The 19,222-nt window shown below is 37.2% G+C and overlaps 1 protein-coding gene across 1 annotated transcript in view; it reads left to right on the forward strand.

Moving 5' to 3' along the window:
• The window catches only part of LOC150095920 (syntaxin-binding protein 5-like), a 549,764-nt gene that overhangs the window by 528,378 nt on the left and 2,164 nt on the right, over positions 1-19,222 (forward strand). Inside the window, exons 27-28 of the mRNA XM_090409567.1 lie at positions 2,819-2,943; positions 11,953-12,071. Coding sequence (XP_090265693.1) covers positions 2,819-2,943; positions 11,953-12,071 — 244 coding nt within the window. The remainder of the gene's footprint in view (positions 1-2,818; positions 2,944-11,952; positions 12,072-19,222) is intronic.

Here is a 19,222-nt window from a genome sequence, read left to right on the forward strand (position 1 = left end):
AAATACTGTACCCATCACATTGCATTCCAGTGACCACATCTTCTACTGACAGCCAAGTTTCATTGATACCTACAACTTTTGGTGAGATTGTACTGACTAATGCCAAAAATTCTTCTCTCTTATTTCGAATGCTTCTTGCATTGGTATACAAAAATTGCAGATTCCCTCTAGATCTTGTACTGGCTTTAGAACTGATATATAAGTCACTAATTTCAGTAGCCCCCAAGCCGATTTTTATCCCCTCTCTTCTGCAATTTATTCTGCAAATAAGGGTCAATAAATATACAATCAGTGCTAAAGTTTCTCTCTCTTACACTCAACCTTTTCAATATTAGTTTCCCTGCCCGATTACTTCAACTTGTTTGTGAAAACGTAACTTCTTCAATCGCTTATGTCCTTCCATGTTCAGATGCAGCCCATCTCTAGCATACAACTGTCTTTTTCCTTCAAACACACTCCAAACATCAACAAATTCCAGACCTCTTTTTTTGCACATTCTTGCAATCATATCATTCATTATCATCGCTTGTCTTCTTAACTCTTAATTGTCAAAACAAAGCAGCACACGCACGCTATCCTCCCATTGACACTTTTCCTCTTCACAATATTATTATTATTATTATTATTATTATTATTATTATTCCTGACACCTCCATGGAGTCCGAAGACTCATCGCGGGAGGACACCTACAACTGTCTCAACCACTACACCAAACCTCTACGAATCAATGCCATCTACCACCCACCTCCACCACAGCTGGTATTCTATGTCTGTAAATTGCGTGTGTTCTGTAGGGCCGATTTGCCTGTATGCAGGATGATAAACTCGAGTTTCCGGGAGAAAAAACCCTGCTACCTCCGTCTGAGATCGGCTAACTCACCTTCGATTGAAAATCGTCAGATAAAGATTCCTCCCGTCGCTACGAGAATCGAACTTAGGCCTATTCCAATCGAAGGGCACAATGTACGTTCTAACAATGTTCTAACAATATCTAACAAATAATATCTAACAGTGTTCTTAAATATTTTCCTATCTGGTTTCTTCTTGATGGGGAGGAGGTAAAGAGGATTCAGAGATGAGTGACCAAGATGAGAGCAGGTCTATGGAATGAACCTTATGAGAACAGGTTGAAGATTTGTGGGTTGCAGAAATTGGTTGATAGGTGGAAAAGGGGTGATATGGTTGAGAAATTCAAATTATTGAAGGGTTTCTATAAGATTAATTCAGAAAATATTTTTGAGAATAGGACTGGTGGTGGGAGGACTAGGGGCCATACATGGAAGCTGAGCAAGAGTGTGGTTAGCAAGGGTGTTAGAGCTAGGTTTTTTACTTGGAGAGTGGTGAATGAGTGGAACAAGCTGCCAGAGTCTGTTGTGGGTTTTATGACTGTGAATGAGTTCAAGGCAAGGTATGATAAATACTGTGTGAATATCGATGTTAGGGCCTCCCTCGATGAGTCTAAATCCTTGGAGTTGCCTGTAATAATAATAATAATAATAATAATAATAATAATAATGGAATAAATGGTGATATGCAATTGTTTGCAGATGATGCAAAGTTAAGTAGAGCTACTAGGAGTAGAGCTGATGGTGTAACTTTGAAAGATGACTTGAACAGGCTGAATGAATGGCTACAACTCCTATAAAATAGATAAATTTTATCTATTTTATAAGGGTTTTACATGTCATCCCCCCCCCTCCCCATCCCTTCTGCAACCAACACACATGATCACAATAAAACCATTCCCATCCCTTGTATTCAGGTTACATCAGAAATGAATGCTAAAGTTCTCTGCAAATATAATCTCCATGCTACTTTCAAACCATTCAATCAACTACTTTCATCCATTTACACATCCTGGAATATATAAAGTTCCTTGTGCCTGCGGTTTAGCTTACTTTGGACAGACTAGTAGATCACTTAACATCCACCTTGAAGAACACAAAAATTACATCTGCAATCATCTGTATGACATGTCTGGACTGGCAAATCATGCTTTGAATACTCCTTCACATGGGATTAAACAGGTGTTACATAGAAGCCACTGTAGGCTGGAGAGACTATTTTTAGGCTGTATTAATTTGCCAAAGATATCGGAGACAGTCACTCTGAGGTCAAATAGTCTGCCTTCTCCAAATTAACTTTGCTATCTGGTCCCATAGAAGATGATGTATTTGTTTTCAGTTACAATTTGAACCATTTCTGCAGTGATTTAGTTGAGTTCTGTGTGTGCTTATCACAGTTGTAATTTGTGCTCTGAAGATGCTGGGTAGAAAACCAGCAAATTGTTAGTAAGTTAATTATATTTTTTCTTCTCATGGTGTTATTTATACTGTGTAGTACTATTATGAATTATGAATATGAATAACTATTATGAATGAACACCACATCTAAGCATTTCTATATGTCTGTCCAAAGAAAAAATATAATTAATCAAAATCAGTTTGTCTTTGTTTGATACTTTCTTATAAAAGGGAAAAGAAAGTTTTAAATGGGACTTACTTACTGAGGATTTTATAAAGTGGTTAATCCTAAGTGTGTATATGATTTTGTAAACTTTGTATTGTGAGAAATATACCACTGATGTGAAATGAATGTTCGTAATAAAAGTGTATAATCAGTGTTTTATTATAAATGGTGAACAAAATTACCAGTATCTTCTCTGTCAGATACCATGCATCACTATTCTGCAAAAGTTAAGTTTTTCAGAATAGTGAATGCACCTTAGTTTTTATGAAGTGGTGAATGATTTTGAAATACAGATTATGAAAGAAATGACATCTGTGTTATTTTTGATATGTGATTTTTTTCCTTTTAGTGATTATTTACAAGAAATGTTGGGCATTTTATATCTCACTAAAGATATGCCAGACCCACCAAAACAAGGATTTTTTAAAGGTCTTTTTGGTGGTGGACCAAGCATCCTAGATAGAGAAGAACTATGTAAGTTGCACTTAATGATTATACAATATAATTTTTCTTATGCTTTCAAAGATTATATCTTTGATCATAAGTCATGCTTGGATAACTCTCATTGTTGCTTAAAATCTAATTATTATCATCTTCATATATCCATGGGGTCAAATGACTTTGCAGGAGACCCTCGCTCACATACAAAAAGATCATTGACACTATAAACCCATTACCCACTTCCACATTAATCTGGTAAAAACCCCTTCTATCTATCTATCAGTGGTTCTAACAGGCACTTAAGCACCCATGGCCTTCCAACTATTCTTGGACTTCTCGACAGCAACTCAAGGATAAGATGGTTAGCTCTGTGCCTCCCAGTGTCCTATGTCTGTAGATGCATGTGTTCACTGGGCCGATTTGCCTGTTCTGGGGATGAAAAACTCGAGTTACTGGGTGAAAAAACTCTCTACCTCCATATGAGACCAGATAAAGGTTCCTCACATCACTGACTGGAAATCAAACCTAGGTCTTTCTGACCAAAGGGCTTCATCTATACCGACTGAGCTACAGAGGCTTGGTAAAAACCCTTACCATCATATATGTCTCAAACTTATCTCCTCATATCCACTAAAGTTCCTCTGCAAATTGCATGTCCTCAATCTTTCATTAGACCCAACATTCTAGAGACTAGAAACAGCCTTAGTTAACTTTCTGTAGACTTTTCCAATATATCTTTCATATTGAAATACAGGTTACCAAATCTGCTCATAGTAACCCATATGTGGTCTGATCAAAGCATTACGGAAAGGAACCGTAATCTCTTTACTTCTACATGTCACTGTCCATCTCATCATTTCCGTAATCCATGGTGTTATCCTCACAACTTTAGCAACGTGTCTTGAAAATTTTTTGTTGTTATCCACTATCACCCCTGGTCCATTATCTTTCCTGCCTCCTCTAAAATATACTTCACCATTTGTGTACTCTGCAATCCATATCTGCTTTGCAAATTTTAAAACCTTACGCATTGCAACACTGAACTGGCAACTGCACCACTTGCCCATTCACCTAGTCTATTCAAGTTCTCTTGCAAAACTACAACTTCTGCTCTATTCCTCATAGTTCTTCCCAACTTTTCATAATCTACAAACTGCATGTCATCATTCAGTCATTTTTCAATATCGTTACCATACAAGTTAAACAGAAGTGACACCAAACAGATCCTTGGGGCACACCACTAGTAACTTATATCTTCCAGGATATTGCTCACCCATACACAACTTGCTGATATCTATTAAACAGCCATCTCCAATCAAATGCACTAATGTATTATCCAACCCCCATCCTTTCCAGTTTAATACCACCTATAGATCTACTAGAGGACTTTGCAAATCTAAATATACCACTGTATATGCATCTCCCCATGTAAGTAAGTAGATTGCTACAATCACTCTTCAGCAAATCCATTGTCTTCATCAAAAAGAATGCTGCTGTTATTATCATCATTCTGAATCTTAGCTCTCGCTGTCCTCTCTAACTATTTAACTACAACCCAAGATGCAGAGATTAGTCCATAATTTGAAGCCTCAGTCATATCACCTCTATGAAGTGGAACAATTTTGTTCTCTTTCCACTTGTTAGACTGGTGCTTCATGAGCGTTGGTTCCTACTTTTGAATATAACTTATCAGTTGCTTCCTTGTGACCAGGGATCCTAAAATTCTCCATGGGTCATGGACTCTAACAAATTTATTTGTTCTGCACCAGTTAGAGTTGTCTATCATAATAAACTGTGGGCCCTTTCTCTGATCTAGATAGCTATCCTGCTTGACTCTAATCAGGCAGGATGGTGCCCAGATTTTTGGGAGAATGCAGTCGTGCCCTTTTCTAGCCTTAATATTACTTAATCACTCTTTCCCCTTTTTGTCACAGTCTGGATTTTTGTGAGTGGCAATGTCGTTCTCAAATACAATTTGATGACTGGGTTCAACTATAAACATAAAGTTTTATTTTACACTATCAGTATACATGAAACGTAAATCAATCAATTCGTTAATTCCCTTAAATTAGATTAAACACTTTAAGTAGCATTATATGATAATTTCAGAATATGACATATCTATTATCTTCTAAGAGAGGGTATGCACATAGGTATATACTAAGAATTGTCTAGACATGTATCCTTAGGGAGACAGCTAAGGTAACATACACATACAATTTTTTTTTTTTTTTGCAAGGATCACATAACATGGCTCTTTGGACTACCGGTCCATTGTCCTTAAGAGTTCCACTAACTAACAAAATTGTCTCAGTCTTCCTTTCTGCAAATGTGCTTAAACCGAATTTTTCATTCAACGCTCCCTCTTGAACTTTAGATAGGTCAAAATTACTTTACCATTTCTTGCAGCATACAGTCTCACTCAATCACCATGTGTGAGTCACATGCATATCCTGGTTGGACCTTTGTTCACTCTGCAGATTGTTTTCCCATCTCATGGATTGATGCACACTGTATTTTTGCCGTTGTTGGGAAACATCTGAGGTGCTGGTCTTGAACTTCTGTACCCTACAGGCGGGACATCACTGTTCGGGTTTCATTTTGGATCCGACCCCTTTTTTTTGTCGGTCTGCACTTGGAGGTTTTTTGTTGGACCTCCTTCTCATGTCATACCTCTTTCACCTCCAACCATCAACTCCCTTTTTCTCCTGCAGCTTACAGTCACGGTTGCATCGAAGACTTTCATCTCGAACCCGTGAGAGAGCTCCTCCCAGAGAATTTACGAAATCTTGCTTGTAAGGTTCAACGATGGGTTTATCAAGGTCATGACCTTATGGCTCTTAGTCATCACTGTGACATGCACAGTTTCATAGAATCTGTCCTTGGGTTGATTGTCAACATTTCCCTTTTTTTTTTTTGGTTTGTTGCAACTTACACATATTATTCTTCTGTTTCTGTTTACACATGTTATTTTCCACTTCCAATTTACACACATATATTTCCCTTTTAATTCACACATATTAATATTTTACAATGTTTTCCTCTCCATTAGGTGAATAGATATACACTTAATAGACAATTATATGGCACACTTCACCCCCTTTCCTTATTTCTTTCTAGTACAATTTTTGCCAGCAGTACAGGTATTTTCTTTATTTAGGCTCCATTCTTGTTAGATCCTGAACAAGGGTCTGTCTAGCAGAGGTAGGCCTCATTCATAATCTAACACACTCCTTTGGAACTTGGTCCACTGTAAGACTCGCTGCAGTTATCTCACTGGAACATTCTCTCAGTACATGCCTAAGTGATATATCATCACCTCCAATTGCTTTATTAAGGGATAGGAAGAATCGAGTCCTATACATTCTACTTGCTCATCGTAAATCCCACTTTCTCCCTTCCTTCTGCACTCATCCTCTGCATGATGTCATGTCGTGACGTTCTATTTTCATGTTATGTTCTAAATCCGCCATCTTGGTTCAAGTCACTTTATCAATATAACACTTAATCGCAAATTGATCACCGATCCAAAAGTAGGGAAATTTATAATTATACTGCGCCACCCTATTTTTAGATTAGTCTATATAAAATAGTAGGATCAATTCTTAATTAAGTTAGCAGTCTTCTCATTAGGCCGAATTATTTATTATTCTACACCGTTTTATGAACGGTGCAATAAAAGGGAGTTCAGACAAACGCAATATTTAGATTAACAAAATAAAACATTTAATATATGATATATAGCAAATACATGAATTCTACTTTTAAATGAAACAATACAAATAACTTAATACATTTTGCTAAGTCACTCATTCCAATTCAATGTTCTAAACTTTAACATACAATTCACAGCTTCAAAATTACAAGTTTTCTTAACTCAAGTTAATAAAAACAAAACTTTTCATTTGATCAGTCTGCACATATCTATCAGTTGTACTTAATGTTTAAATTCACAGCAGGCACTAATCAAGGTAGACAATATTCCAAGCAATCTTATTTCGGACCTTGAACTTCGAAGATACGCTATAGTAATGTTAGAATAAATAAACATGTATGACTACTCTTACCAGATACAATCTTCAATACATCAATTTATTGCGAGCACACTTATGAATTAACTTATTTGAGCTAGTGGAACACATTAAATAAAATTCTTCAACGCTTTAACTGAACTACTGTTAATCGCGCTTCACTATTCTAAACAACAACAATAAGGTATTGATATCCTTCCTTGTTTACTTTTCTACAACAAGTTAAGTTCATTATATTCTTCTCAGGGCAACACAGAATTAAGACGTAATCCAAGATTAACTGGAACTAATCAGAATTTCCCATTGAATGTCCAGTTCTTTATTTATCCGATTACGACATCAATTTTCTTCTATAACCACAGCTGATTTCACTTGCAGCTCAGTATAAGATTCACTACGTTTCTTGCTTACTTCTAAACACTATGCTCTTGAATTTCTGCCCTAAAGAATTTACAGTTTTCTTTCACTTTCTTGCTTATATCCTACTTTCCTTCAGGCTCCGCAAAACTCTTTCCTTTTCTTTCTATAAAATTCTTATTGCCTCCCTTTCTCCTTTCTCGTTCCAAGGTCACGCACTCTTCGACTCGTGCATGTTTATTTCATGCGTCTCCATGACAACGCATGAACGCAAACATTTCGCTAATGTAATATAATGCTCTACTACTACATAAGTGATTACATAACATTAAATTTTTACAAATAAGAATAAACAGAATATTTGAGCTACTTAATCAGCTCTTTCATTACGTATACAATTATTTATAATAACACTTTTCGTTACTTTACATATATATTTTAGTTATCATAAATTTCTACACATATTATTATTTAATGAATTAATAGTAGGTTAAGTTTAGGATAAATACTTAAATAGTAATTCTTAATTAAGGAACAATAAATAATCTTTATACAAATTATGATTAATATATAATAAGCAATGTTAAATGTGAATGAAAAAAATAAATTACACAACATAGTTTCATTCACAATTTAACATAGGCTCACCCTTCCTTTTAAAAAAAAAATTTTTGTTATAAGAAAAAAAATTTTTTTTTTATACTAGGCTCCTTCACGGAAGGACTGGATTACATATTTCCTTTCCGATTCCTCAAGTAGTACTTAGTTTGACTGAAACTTGGTTCCTTATTTTGTTTAATGTATTTATTCTCTTTTACATTCTCATTAAAATTCTCATTAAAATTCTCATTACTATCATTATCAATTTTTTTGTGTCTTCTATGTCTGTAGTATGGGATCCTCTCTTCTGGATTAAATTCATGTTCTGCATTAATACTACCGTGTTTTGGCTGTTTTGTAATATTTGTGTTCTTTCTGTAATTACTTTTTCTATAGTAATTCCTTTCCTTTCCTAATATTGCCTCTAGAGAATCTCCTAGGCAAACTAATTTGTCAGGTCTCTTCTTGAACAATTTCAATCGGTCTGAGTGGACAATCAGAGTTCTTTTCAATCCTGTAGGTTCTCTTATTCGAAAGTTGACAGGAGATGTCTTTTCAACAATTTCATAAGGTCCTATTGCACATTTTCCAAACTTTCCTGTTTTCTTATTACTATGATCTTGTCGCAAAAGTACTAAGTTTCCAGGTATTAATTCCTTATAGTTTCTTAGTTTATTTGCATAGGCTCTAGCCCTTTGTGAGCTGTTTTGACTGGCTTCTGCTACTAGATCATATGCAATTTTGTTTTCAGAGATCATATTGTTAAGGTACTCATCAATGTCTGGGAATCCTGAGTTTGCATGCATGTCCTTGAAGTCACTGGGAAATAGTGGTTCAAACCCATATAAAACTACAGCAGGGGCTTCTTTTATAGCAGCATGCAGGGCCGTCCTACAGGCAAAGAGGGTGTGTGGAAGAAATTCATCCCAATTATACAAGTGATTATCAGCAAGTTTGGATAGGGTTTGTTTCAGCGTACGATTCATCCTTTCACACATTCCATTTCCTTGAGGGTGATAGGGAGTAGTGAAAAGTTTTTTTATTTTCAGTAACTTACATAATTGAAGCATAACTTCAGCTGTAAAGTTTGAACCTTGATCAGTGAGGAGTGTTTGGGGGGTTCCATACCTTGAAATGATCACCTTGAACAACTTGTCAGCTACTGTTTGCGCAGTTTGATTCTTCATAGCTGTGGCCTCAGGGAATCTAGAGAACATATCTATTACAACAAGTATATACTTGTTTCCTTTAGAGGTAGTAGGAAGTGGACCTATAATGTCCATGGCCAAGGCTTGAAAACGACGACTAGGAATAGGGAAAGGTTGAAGAGGAGCCTTTCCTCCGTAATTTGATTTTCTTTGACACAGATGACAAGAAAACACATAACTTTCAACATCTCATCTCATTCTCTTCCACACATATCTGTTTTTAATTCTTCCCCATGTCCGAAAGAACCCTTGGTGTCCTGCTAGATCAGCATCATGAAAGGCATATAACACCCAAGGAATCATGACAGTAGGAACTACTATTTTGTTCTTCCAATCTCCGGTGGTATCATGCTTTGCCATCAGGAGGCCATCATCATCCAAAAATAAGGACTGCAAAAATGAGTGTTCCTCCAAGATTCTTTCCCCATTTTTGATTCGTCGATATATTTCTCCCCATGTTGGATCTAATTTTTGTGCTTCTATAATGGAGAATTTGGTCCAATTCTGAAGGTGTGGGGGTTTTCTTGTGTTTTCTTGTCCCTCATTTTCCTCGGCTATCAAGTTCACTATCTTTTCTTTCGCACTGGTTTCTTCTTCTACCTTATCATCTAAGGCCCTGGATAAGTAGTCAGCAACTACGTTAAGTTTTCCAGGAATATAACATATTTGTATTTGGAATTCTTGTAATTCTAATGCCCATCGAATAATCCTTTGGTTTTTATCCTTCATTGTGGACAAAAAGGTTAGGGGTTTATGGTCTGATCTTAAAAAAATTTGTTGTCCCAGTAACATGTATCTGAATTTTCTTAAGGCATGCACAATAGCTAGTGCTTCTTTTTCAATAACTGATTAATTTTTTTCTGATGCAGATAGTTTTCTACTTAGGAAGGCAATGGGTCTAATTTCTTCTTTCTTCTTTTGTTCTATTACAGCTGCAATGGTGTTATTCGAGGCATCTGCTGCAAGATAGAAGGGTTCTCCGAGAGTGGGATGAGTGAGGACAGGAGATCTAGTTAATGCTAAATTTAAAGATTTATGGGCAGATTCCTGTTCCTTTCCCCAAATGAACTTTTCTCCCTTTTTAGTTAATTTAATTATGGGCTCCATTATTTGAGAATAATTTGGAATAAATTTTCTATAGAAGTTTACCATTCCTAAGTACCTTCGTACTTGTCTCACAGAGGTGGGTATTCTCGCTTTTAGGATGGCAGAGTTGTTTTCTTGAGTGGGGATTATTCCAGCCTCACTGACAACATGTCCTAGGTATTCAACTTTTCTCATGAAGAATTTACATTTTGAGCACTTCAACGATAGATGTGACAAATTTAGTCTATTTAATACATCATCTAAAATTTCTTTATGTGATGTTAAGTCTGGGGTGTAAATTAATAGGTCATCTTGGAAACATATGACTCCTTTTCCTAGCATGTCTGAGAGTACAGTGTTCATCAGACATTGAAAGCTCATAGCTGAATTTCTGGCTCCCCGAGGAAGCCGACAGAGTTGGTATTTTTGCCATCGAGTGGTAAAGGCAAAAAACTGTCTGTCCTCCTTTCTAAGAGGTATCTGGAAGTAGCCAGAGTTTAGGTCCAATTTTGAAAAGTATTTTGCTCCCTCTAGACTAATCAGGAGCTCTTCTATGTTACATAGAGGAAAGTCAATGGGCTTAGTGACTTTATTAATCTCACGCAGATCTAATATAAATCTGAGACTTCCATCAGGCTTTTCTACTAACAAAAAGGGGCTATTCCATCTGGAATTAGACTTTTCTATAATCCCAGCTTTTTCATAATCATCCATAAGGATCTGAAGCCTATCTAAATATTTAAAAGGGGTTTTGTACTGCCTAGTATAGATAGGTGTGTCTGAAGTGATTTCAATGGAATGCTCTACTTTGTTTGTACAAGTCAATGAGCTAATATCTTCAGTGAATGTTTGAGGATATTTTTGAAAGATTGATAGAATGAATTTCTTTATTTCTGCTCTATCAGTTTTCGATTCCGCTAAATTGATAGCTTCGTGCAATAATTTTCTTTTCTTATCACTCAATCCGTCTTCAAGGTTTAAGGTTTCAATCTCCATCTTGTCACATAATTCCTTTTTATTGTCTTGATTGCACATTGGTTGATAACTCACGCCACACAAGGAAATGGTTTCAGAGGCAAAGTCACACATGAATTTATTTTTCTCTAGGAAATCTAGTCCTAGTATGATCTGGTCATTTGTGTCAGCAACTTCTGGAAGGATAAACCTGCACCATCACCCATGAGGATGAAATACTTTTATGAGTTACTTGTTTAATATCTCAATTATATCCTCTAGAATGGCTATCAATCTGCCAATTTTACTCACCCAGTGTTATCTTTCCATAATCATTCTTTTTCTGCTGGTCACTTTTTCAAAAGACCTCTCTGGAATTTTTATTTTAGTTTAAGTGAGTCACCTTCTTCATTTGTTTTTTGTATAACCCACTTCTGTAGCCTGGCTCCACAACACCTCAACAATAACTCCAGATATACAGATTGGCCTTTAATTTGTAACCTTGGCCTTATCACCACTTTTGGGAAATGGAGTTCCAGTGCCTCATAATAATTGCTCAGCTTGAACTCATTGTGCTAATCTGCTAATGTATGGCATCCACATCTTTTGAACTCACTTACCCTCCCCTCCACCCCAGTCTATCACAGCAACCAACAGTATATTTTGTCCTGCTGACCTCCATCTCATACTAGATATCCTCAACATTATATGTATTTCTTAGAAATATTTCTCTTAGATCAATTTTTATATTTTAAATCTTAATTTTATTATAAATTCTGAATTGGTTTGACTCACTTTTTAAACAGTTGGTGAAGCAAGTGGTAAAAGTTCTAAGGGAGTAGCAAGGCAATTCACACCAGGCAGTGTTGACCATGTTAAAAGTCAAAGTTCTTCATTGGCATCTGAATTAAGTAGAGCTAGGCAGGTAAGTGTTTTATGTGTATTTGTATCAAAATAAACAATAGAATGTAAAGTTAACCATAGTTTGTATAACTACAGTCAATTTTTAAAACAAATGAGGAATTTTCAGTGATGGTAGAAACATTATCATATGGAAATTTTCCTATTTAAAATCCATTGTTTAGTTATTCATTATTGCAAAATTATGGAGATAACTACTCATGAAGTATTAACTTTAATTTAAAATAAAATAATTACTTAACATTTTGATCTTTATATTAAGATCATCAGCAGAACACACATGCAAAGACTCAAGCTGTATTATGATCCACAGCTGTATACATTACTGCTTTGGTCAATCCTTTACCTTAAACTGATCTCTCCTGAGGGACATGTGAAAATGGAAAGAAAATAACTATAAGAATAAATGCATAAATAAAAATTTTTAAATAAGGAATGATTGTACAAATTAAGTTTTGGCAGATCTAAGCAAAACTTTTATAGTTCCTATATTCAGCACAAAATTTGTTGTTTCTATATATATATATATATATATTCAGCTTTGAAATAATGTTGGATTCAATATCCACTTAATTTGTGTAATTTTGCATCGCCGAAGTGAAACCTTTTGGCTCTTTATTTCAGTAAAGAATGACTGTTTTTAGTATTAGTATTACGAGGGTGGTCTGAAAAGTTCTCGGCCTCAACCATAGATGGCAACACTGTCCGCAAGATTTTTTTTTTCTAAGTTCGTACATCTGTTATAAGCATCCATGTGAATTGCAAGTCATTCTGTCAAGTAGTTTGTTTTATACAGCTGTCTGAAACAAAAGTGTTGTCTGTATCCCTTCAAATGGATAAAACTGAGTATCGTGCAGTTATAAAATTCTTTGTAAAAGAAGGTTTTAATGCCAAAAGAAATTCATTTGAAGTTCATAAAAGTTTATGGGAACTCTTCTCCTTCATTTTTGACAATTAAGAAATGGGCTGCCGAGTTGAAACATGGCCGTACCAGCCTTGAAGATGATCCACGTGAAGGATGTCCGAAAAGTGTAACAACACCAGAAATTATTGATCAAGTGCATGATAATCATTGATCAAATGCAAATTGGATGATCGGCGAGTCAAAGTGCATGAAATTGCAGAGACTATAGGCATTTCAAAAGAACGTGTAGGATATATTTTGCATTTAGCTGTAGAGGGGTATTTTGCAGATCTTACTGAGAACCACTACAGGGATGGGATAATGGCGCTGGAGCATCGCTGGAATAAATGTATTAGTCTTAAAGGAGATTAGGTTGAAAAATAAAAATAATTTTGAAATTATAAATTCGTTTTTTCATTGTTAGGCCAAGAACTTTTTAGACCAGCTTCGTATATTACTTTCATGCCTCCATGGAGTCAAAAGTTTGAACACTAATAGACTATAATATCATACCTTGCCTTGAAAACATTCAATGTTGGCGCACTCACTATCCACTCTGGCAATGCATTCCACTCATCATCACCAACCAAGCATCACTTCCTTACTCACATGACCTTTGTACAGTTCCGAAGATGACTTCTTGTTTTCTCATCACCCCGATTGAGGGAATGTGGTCTTCAGAGCTTGAAGAAGGATCATATGAATGAAATGAGCTTATAAGCTGGCGAGATGAGCATGTGATATAGACTCATCTCACCAGCTTATAGGCTCATTTCATTCATATGATTCTCCCTCAGCCTCTGAAGACCACATTACATTAATCTATCCTCATACTTAATATTCCACAGTTCTGATATGGTCTTAGTTATTCATTTCTGTGCTCTCTCTCTCTCTCCAACATTTCCTTATCACCAGTATAGCCAGTTGAGTAGATCTGTATAAAAGTGCAAATGAGACCTAATTGGAGCCTTCTTTTCTTTGCATGTCAATATTCTTTGCAATATAGTAGCAGTTTTCTGGGTAACCCTTGCAGCTTTTACAGTGTGTCCCTGAATTTCAGTTCTCCATTAAAATTCCCAGATCCCTTGCCTCCTCTACGTGCTGAAGCAAATATCCTTCAATATGGTAACCCTCATTCTGTTTTCTCTGGCCAAATTGCATAATTTTACACTCTGCAACATTGAAACAACATCTCTGTTCTTCAGTTCAGAGTGCCAACTAGTTAAAATCCTCTTGTAACAACATCACATCAGAACTTCCTGACATTGCTCTTCCTAATTTAGCATCAAAAGCAAACAACTGAATATCTCCTCTCACACCATGAAGTATCATTTGGAGAGACTGCTGCAAGAAAATGTAATGACTGCAGAGAATGGATCTGAGCATGTAAGAAGCAACGTGGAAGAACAGAAGAGTAAGGAAGGATGGATTGAGGTAGTACTTTTGAATGGAGATGTGAGAGTGTAGAGAATGAGAGGACAAGTGTGCAAGAGAGAGACAGGGAAATAGGGAGGTACTCAGAGTGGATAGGAAAACCCAGCATGAGAAAGATCGATGCTCAAAGAGTAAATGAAAATGTGAGCATACAAAAAAAGAATAGGATGGCATGAGATGTACTCTACTTTTGTTTTCCTTACTAACTGAGTCACTCTCCTGGATACAAGATGGTATTATTACCATCTTTCTTTTTCCAGCTAAACAACTAAATATGTCTTCTTCTCAACCTCCACGTTACACCACACTGCCTTATAACCATTGCCACTATTTCTCCCTTTCATGTCTACCTTGTGTGGACTTAGTTCCCTTGCTATCATCAGCAGCACTCCCCCCCCTCCCTTCCTACCCTTTCTATCCTCATGAAAAATACTGTATCCTTCCATTTCTATTCCCGTTATCATCTTCATTCAACCATGTTTCACTTATTCCAATGATTTTGGGGAAATAAACCCAATCACTGAAACCATTTCATTCCCCTTATTTCTCATACTTCTGGCATTTATAAACAAATACAGTAGTTTATTTTTAGGTCTATAACCAGTCCTCTCCAAGCCATGTGTTGGTTGTGATTTCCCCACCACACCTGCCTAATCACCTTTATCGCCACTTATCACATATAGCTGTTCAGTCTCAACTTCCCCACCGACATCGCAATATAGTCCATCTTTATATACACACGTTCACTCTTTTTATGCATGTTTCCCTGTCCACCTGAGCTCCTCCCGTTTCCCTGTTCCTCTTGCATTCCCATTCTCTCTTCATCTCTCACACTGTACTATTTTCACTACCAAGCGCTTCTGACTCTTCAATACCACTTTTCTGATTTTTCCCCTTCATCTCTTTCTTCTGATCTCTTGCATGCATCACACACTGTACTTCCATCCAGCAACACTTTCTCCAGTCACTCACTCCAAAGGCATTTTAATTCAATCATCACCCCTGTATAATTTCATTCTTTTCTCAAACATATACTATACATCCACAAACTGCACTCCCTTCTCCTCACCAGCTCTGCTAACATACCATTCATGATTTTGGCTCTCCATCGCAACTCATCGTCATACTTCGACAACACACTGACAACCTTTCCTACTACGCTGTTACCTTTCACTCTTCTCAATAGCCTCCTGATGTTCATCATCACATCCTTCTTATGTCTGCTTAGATCATTTGCCCTCACAACAACAACTAACTCCCTTGCTCGTTTCTTCCTGATGTCCAGTGCCTGAATTATCCTACTCATTCTTCCACCTGGATAGCAGATCTTATGGACTCTCTCAATAACTAGTCTTCTAATTATGGAGTCTCCATATAATATCCTGGAATCACTCATCACCTCTTTTACTCTTTTTTTCTTTCATTCTGTTCTCTCGCACACTTTCATTAGTTTCCACTAGATGTCTAACATCACTTCACACATTCCTTATTTCATATTTAATTCACTCTTCAATGACGTTCAATAACTTTCATTAAATCTTGCATTCCAACAATTTCACTCCTGTCACTCCCACAGTCTCGCTACCTCTCATTCTGATGCACCTTACTTCCGTTTCCTTAGTCATACTTTCTTTCGTTCCCTTATCACTAACTTTTAATTCTACATCTTTGCATTCTTTCACTCACTCAGTTTCTCCGGCTTTCGTTTCATTTCTGTTTTACGTAACTTTCATAATTGTTTCCGTAACTTTTGCTTCTGCATCCTTGCATTCTTTCACTCCCTCAGTTTCTCTAGCTTTCGTTTCATTTCTGTTTCTTTCATCTACACCCCTTCTATCTTTTCAGTCAGTTTCGCATTCTTTGTCTTGGAGTCCAACAATATATCGCACTTCCAACAAATCCATATTTTCTCTCATCTCTCATTCAATCTCTCTCTCTCTCCCCCCACTAACACATCTCTTACACTCTGCGATGCATACATATTGCACTCACAACATTGAATCATTTTCAAAAAGTCTATGTCGTTAACGCCACTTGATTTTTGCAGTGCTTACTTAGTAAAACCGGTCAATGCCTACATGGGTGATCTGATGACTGCCATTGTGTTATACTTAAAACATCGTGTTATACCATTGTGTTATAGATCAGGCAATTTCAACTAATAAATCTGGCAGAATTCATGCCAAAAATCACACAGACACACACTTCGATATCAAAAATAAATAGTAAACTCCTAAAATTCATGATATATTGCCAGTTATTATTCAAAATAACACTTATCTTTCCAGAGCTCTATCTATACTTGTTTTGGAATTAAGAGAAATGAGACTGCAGATGCAGCTGCTAAATCAGCTCATACTTTTTTGACATACTGTTTAACATTATCATATATTATTATTATTTGACAGCTCCAGGGAGGCCAAGGACTCACTGAGGGAGGGCACCTGCTCGAACACTCTGTCTCCACTACTCAATCCACCAACTGACCACAACTACACCAACGCCATCTATGGCCAACCACCACTAGTATTTCCACACACTCACAAACATCCATGCCCAAGGCAGGATTCGAACCCACAGCCTTTTGGCTAGAGAGCGGGTACACTAACCACTCGGCCAGCCACGCCGGCAATATTATTATTATTATTATTTGACACCTCCAGGGAGTCCAAGGACTCATCGAAGGAGGGCACCAGGTCTACAACTCCGTCTCCACCATTCAATCACAACTGACCACAACTACACCTATGCCATCTACCGCTTACTGTCAAAGCAAATTGCCCAAAGGTAGTTATCATGGCAGAAAGCATTGACAAACAATTTACATGATATTAAGCTTGAAATTAAGCATTGGCGACCTAGTAATTACATCTGAGGATTTGGCTGTAACAAATATGACCACATTGCCACCAATCGGTGAGAGTGATCATAGGGTCTTGACTTGGGAGGTGGGTAAAGGTGTAGAATTTTCAATTAAGACAGGGTACATGTGGAATTATCGGGCTGGAAAGTATGACAAGTTTAGGAGTTTGATTGGTTCAGTGCCATGGCATGTACAACTGCAAGGACTAGAAGTCGATAGTGCATGGGAGGCAGTTAAGAAGTGTTTGCATGAAGCAATGGCTGACTGTATACCTAGATACCTAGAGTCCGAATAATAAATCAACTAGGGGTTAAATGGATGAATAACACCATTAAGCTTGAGCTGCAAAAAAAGAAACAACTATGGAGACAATTTAAGGAGAAAGGTGACCGGCAGGCACACGAACGGTATAAAGCGCAGGCCAGAAGGGTAACGAATGTGGTAAGAAAAGCAAATGCAGATTATGAAAGAACATTAGCCATGCAGGCTAAAGAGAATCCCAAACAGTTTTTTTGATATGTGGAGTAAAAGGAAAAATGTACATGGCAGAATGATTTTAAAGAATGCCGATGGTAGGGAGGTAACTGAATCAGTTGATATAGTTGAGTTACTGAGTGAGCACTTTGCAAGAATATATCATCCAGGTGGTGACATTGCAGAAACGAATGTACCAGTAGATTATACGGGAATTGTGGTGAATGAAGTGGAGGTGAGTAGTCTATTGCATAACCTCAATGTCAATACATCTGTGGGATTGGATGGTCGTGTTGTACGAGAAACAGCTAAAGAATTGTCAGTACCCTTGACCATTTTGTTTAATTTGAGTCTCGGGTCTGGGTTAGTCCCGAGGGGGTGGAAAGAGGGGAAAATAGTTCCATTGCATAAAGGTGGCTCCAAGACTGCTGTTGTAAATTACCGACTGATTAGCATATCAGGAATCATTGTCAAGGTCTTAGAGAAATTAGTCAAGTAAAGAATACAGGATTGGATCGATGAAAATGGGATATTGTATGGGGGACAACATGGTTTTGTGAAGGGTAGATCATGCCTCAGTAACTTGCTCATGTTTTAACACAGTGACAGCTGAACTGGATAGGGGTAATGGGTTTACAGTAATACTACTGGACCTTGCCAAGGCTTTTGATAGGATACCACATAGAACCCTAATCACTTAACTGGAGCAGATGGGGATAGATATAGGGTTGGTGAGATGGATAGGAGGGTGGTTGAAGGAGAGATACCAGAGAGTGGTTTATTCAGGAGTGGAGTCTAGAAGACGGCTTGTGACTAGTGGAGTGCCACAGAGCTCTGTTCTTGGACCAATGCTTTTCAATTTGTTCATCAATGATATAGGAAAGGATTTGAGAGGAAGTGTTCACTTGTTTGCTGATGATGCGAAGTTGGGTAGAGCAATTATTAGTGCACAGGATGTCAAAATTTTACAGGATGATTTGGATAGTTTGGAGGACTGGGCTAGGAAAAATGGATGTCAATTTGATATGCCAAAGTGTAAGGTTATGCACTTTGGGGTGAAAAGAATAGCAGCAGTATATCGCATTGGTGGAACCATACTCCAGGAGATTGATGAGGCCAGGGATTTGGGAGTGTTGGTGGATAGGGAATTGAAGTTTAGGGGGCACATTGCAAAAGTGACTAAAACAGCTCACCAAATCACTTGGCTTCTGAAAAATACTTTAACATGCAGAGACAAGCAAGTTGTTGTTCCTCTGTATCGAGCCTTGATAAGACCCCATCTGGACTACTGTGCCCAGTTATGGGCACCAGGGTTTCTTCGTGATGGGGAGGAAGTGGAGAGGATCCAGAGACGAGTGACCAAGATCATAGCAGGTCTGTGGAATGAGCCTTATGAGAATAGGTTGAAGATTTGTGGGTTGCAGAAATTGGTCGATAGGCGAAGGAGGGGGTGATATGATTGAGACATTCAAATTACTGA

The sequence above is a fragment of the Typopeltis vanoorti genome, chromosome 19, assembly GCF_054136105.1.
Source record: "Typopeltis vanoorti isolate ZY-2024b chromosome 19, IOZ_Tvanoo_1.0, whole genome shotgun sequence".
Classification (NCBI taxonomy): domain Eukaryota; kingdom Metazoa; phylum Arthropoda; class Arachnida; order Uropygi; family Thelyphonidae; genus Typopeltis; species Typopeltis vanoorti.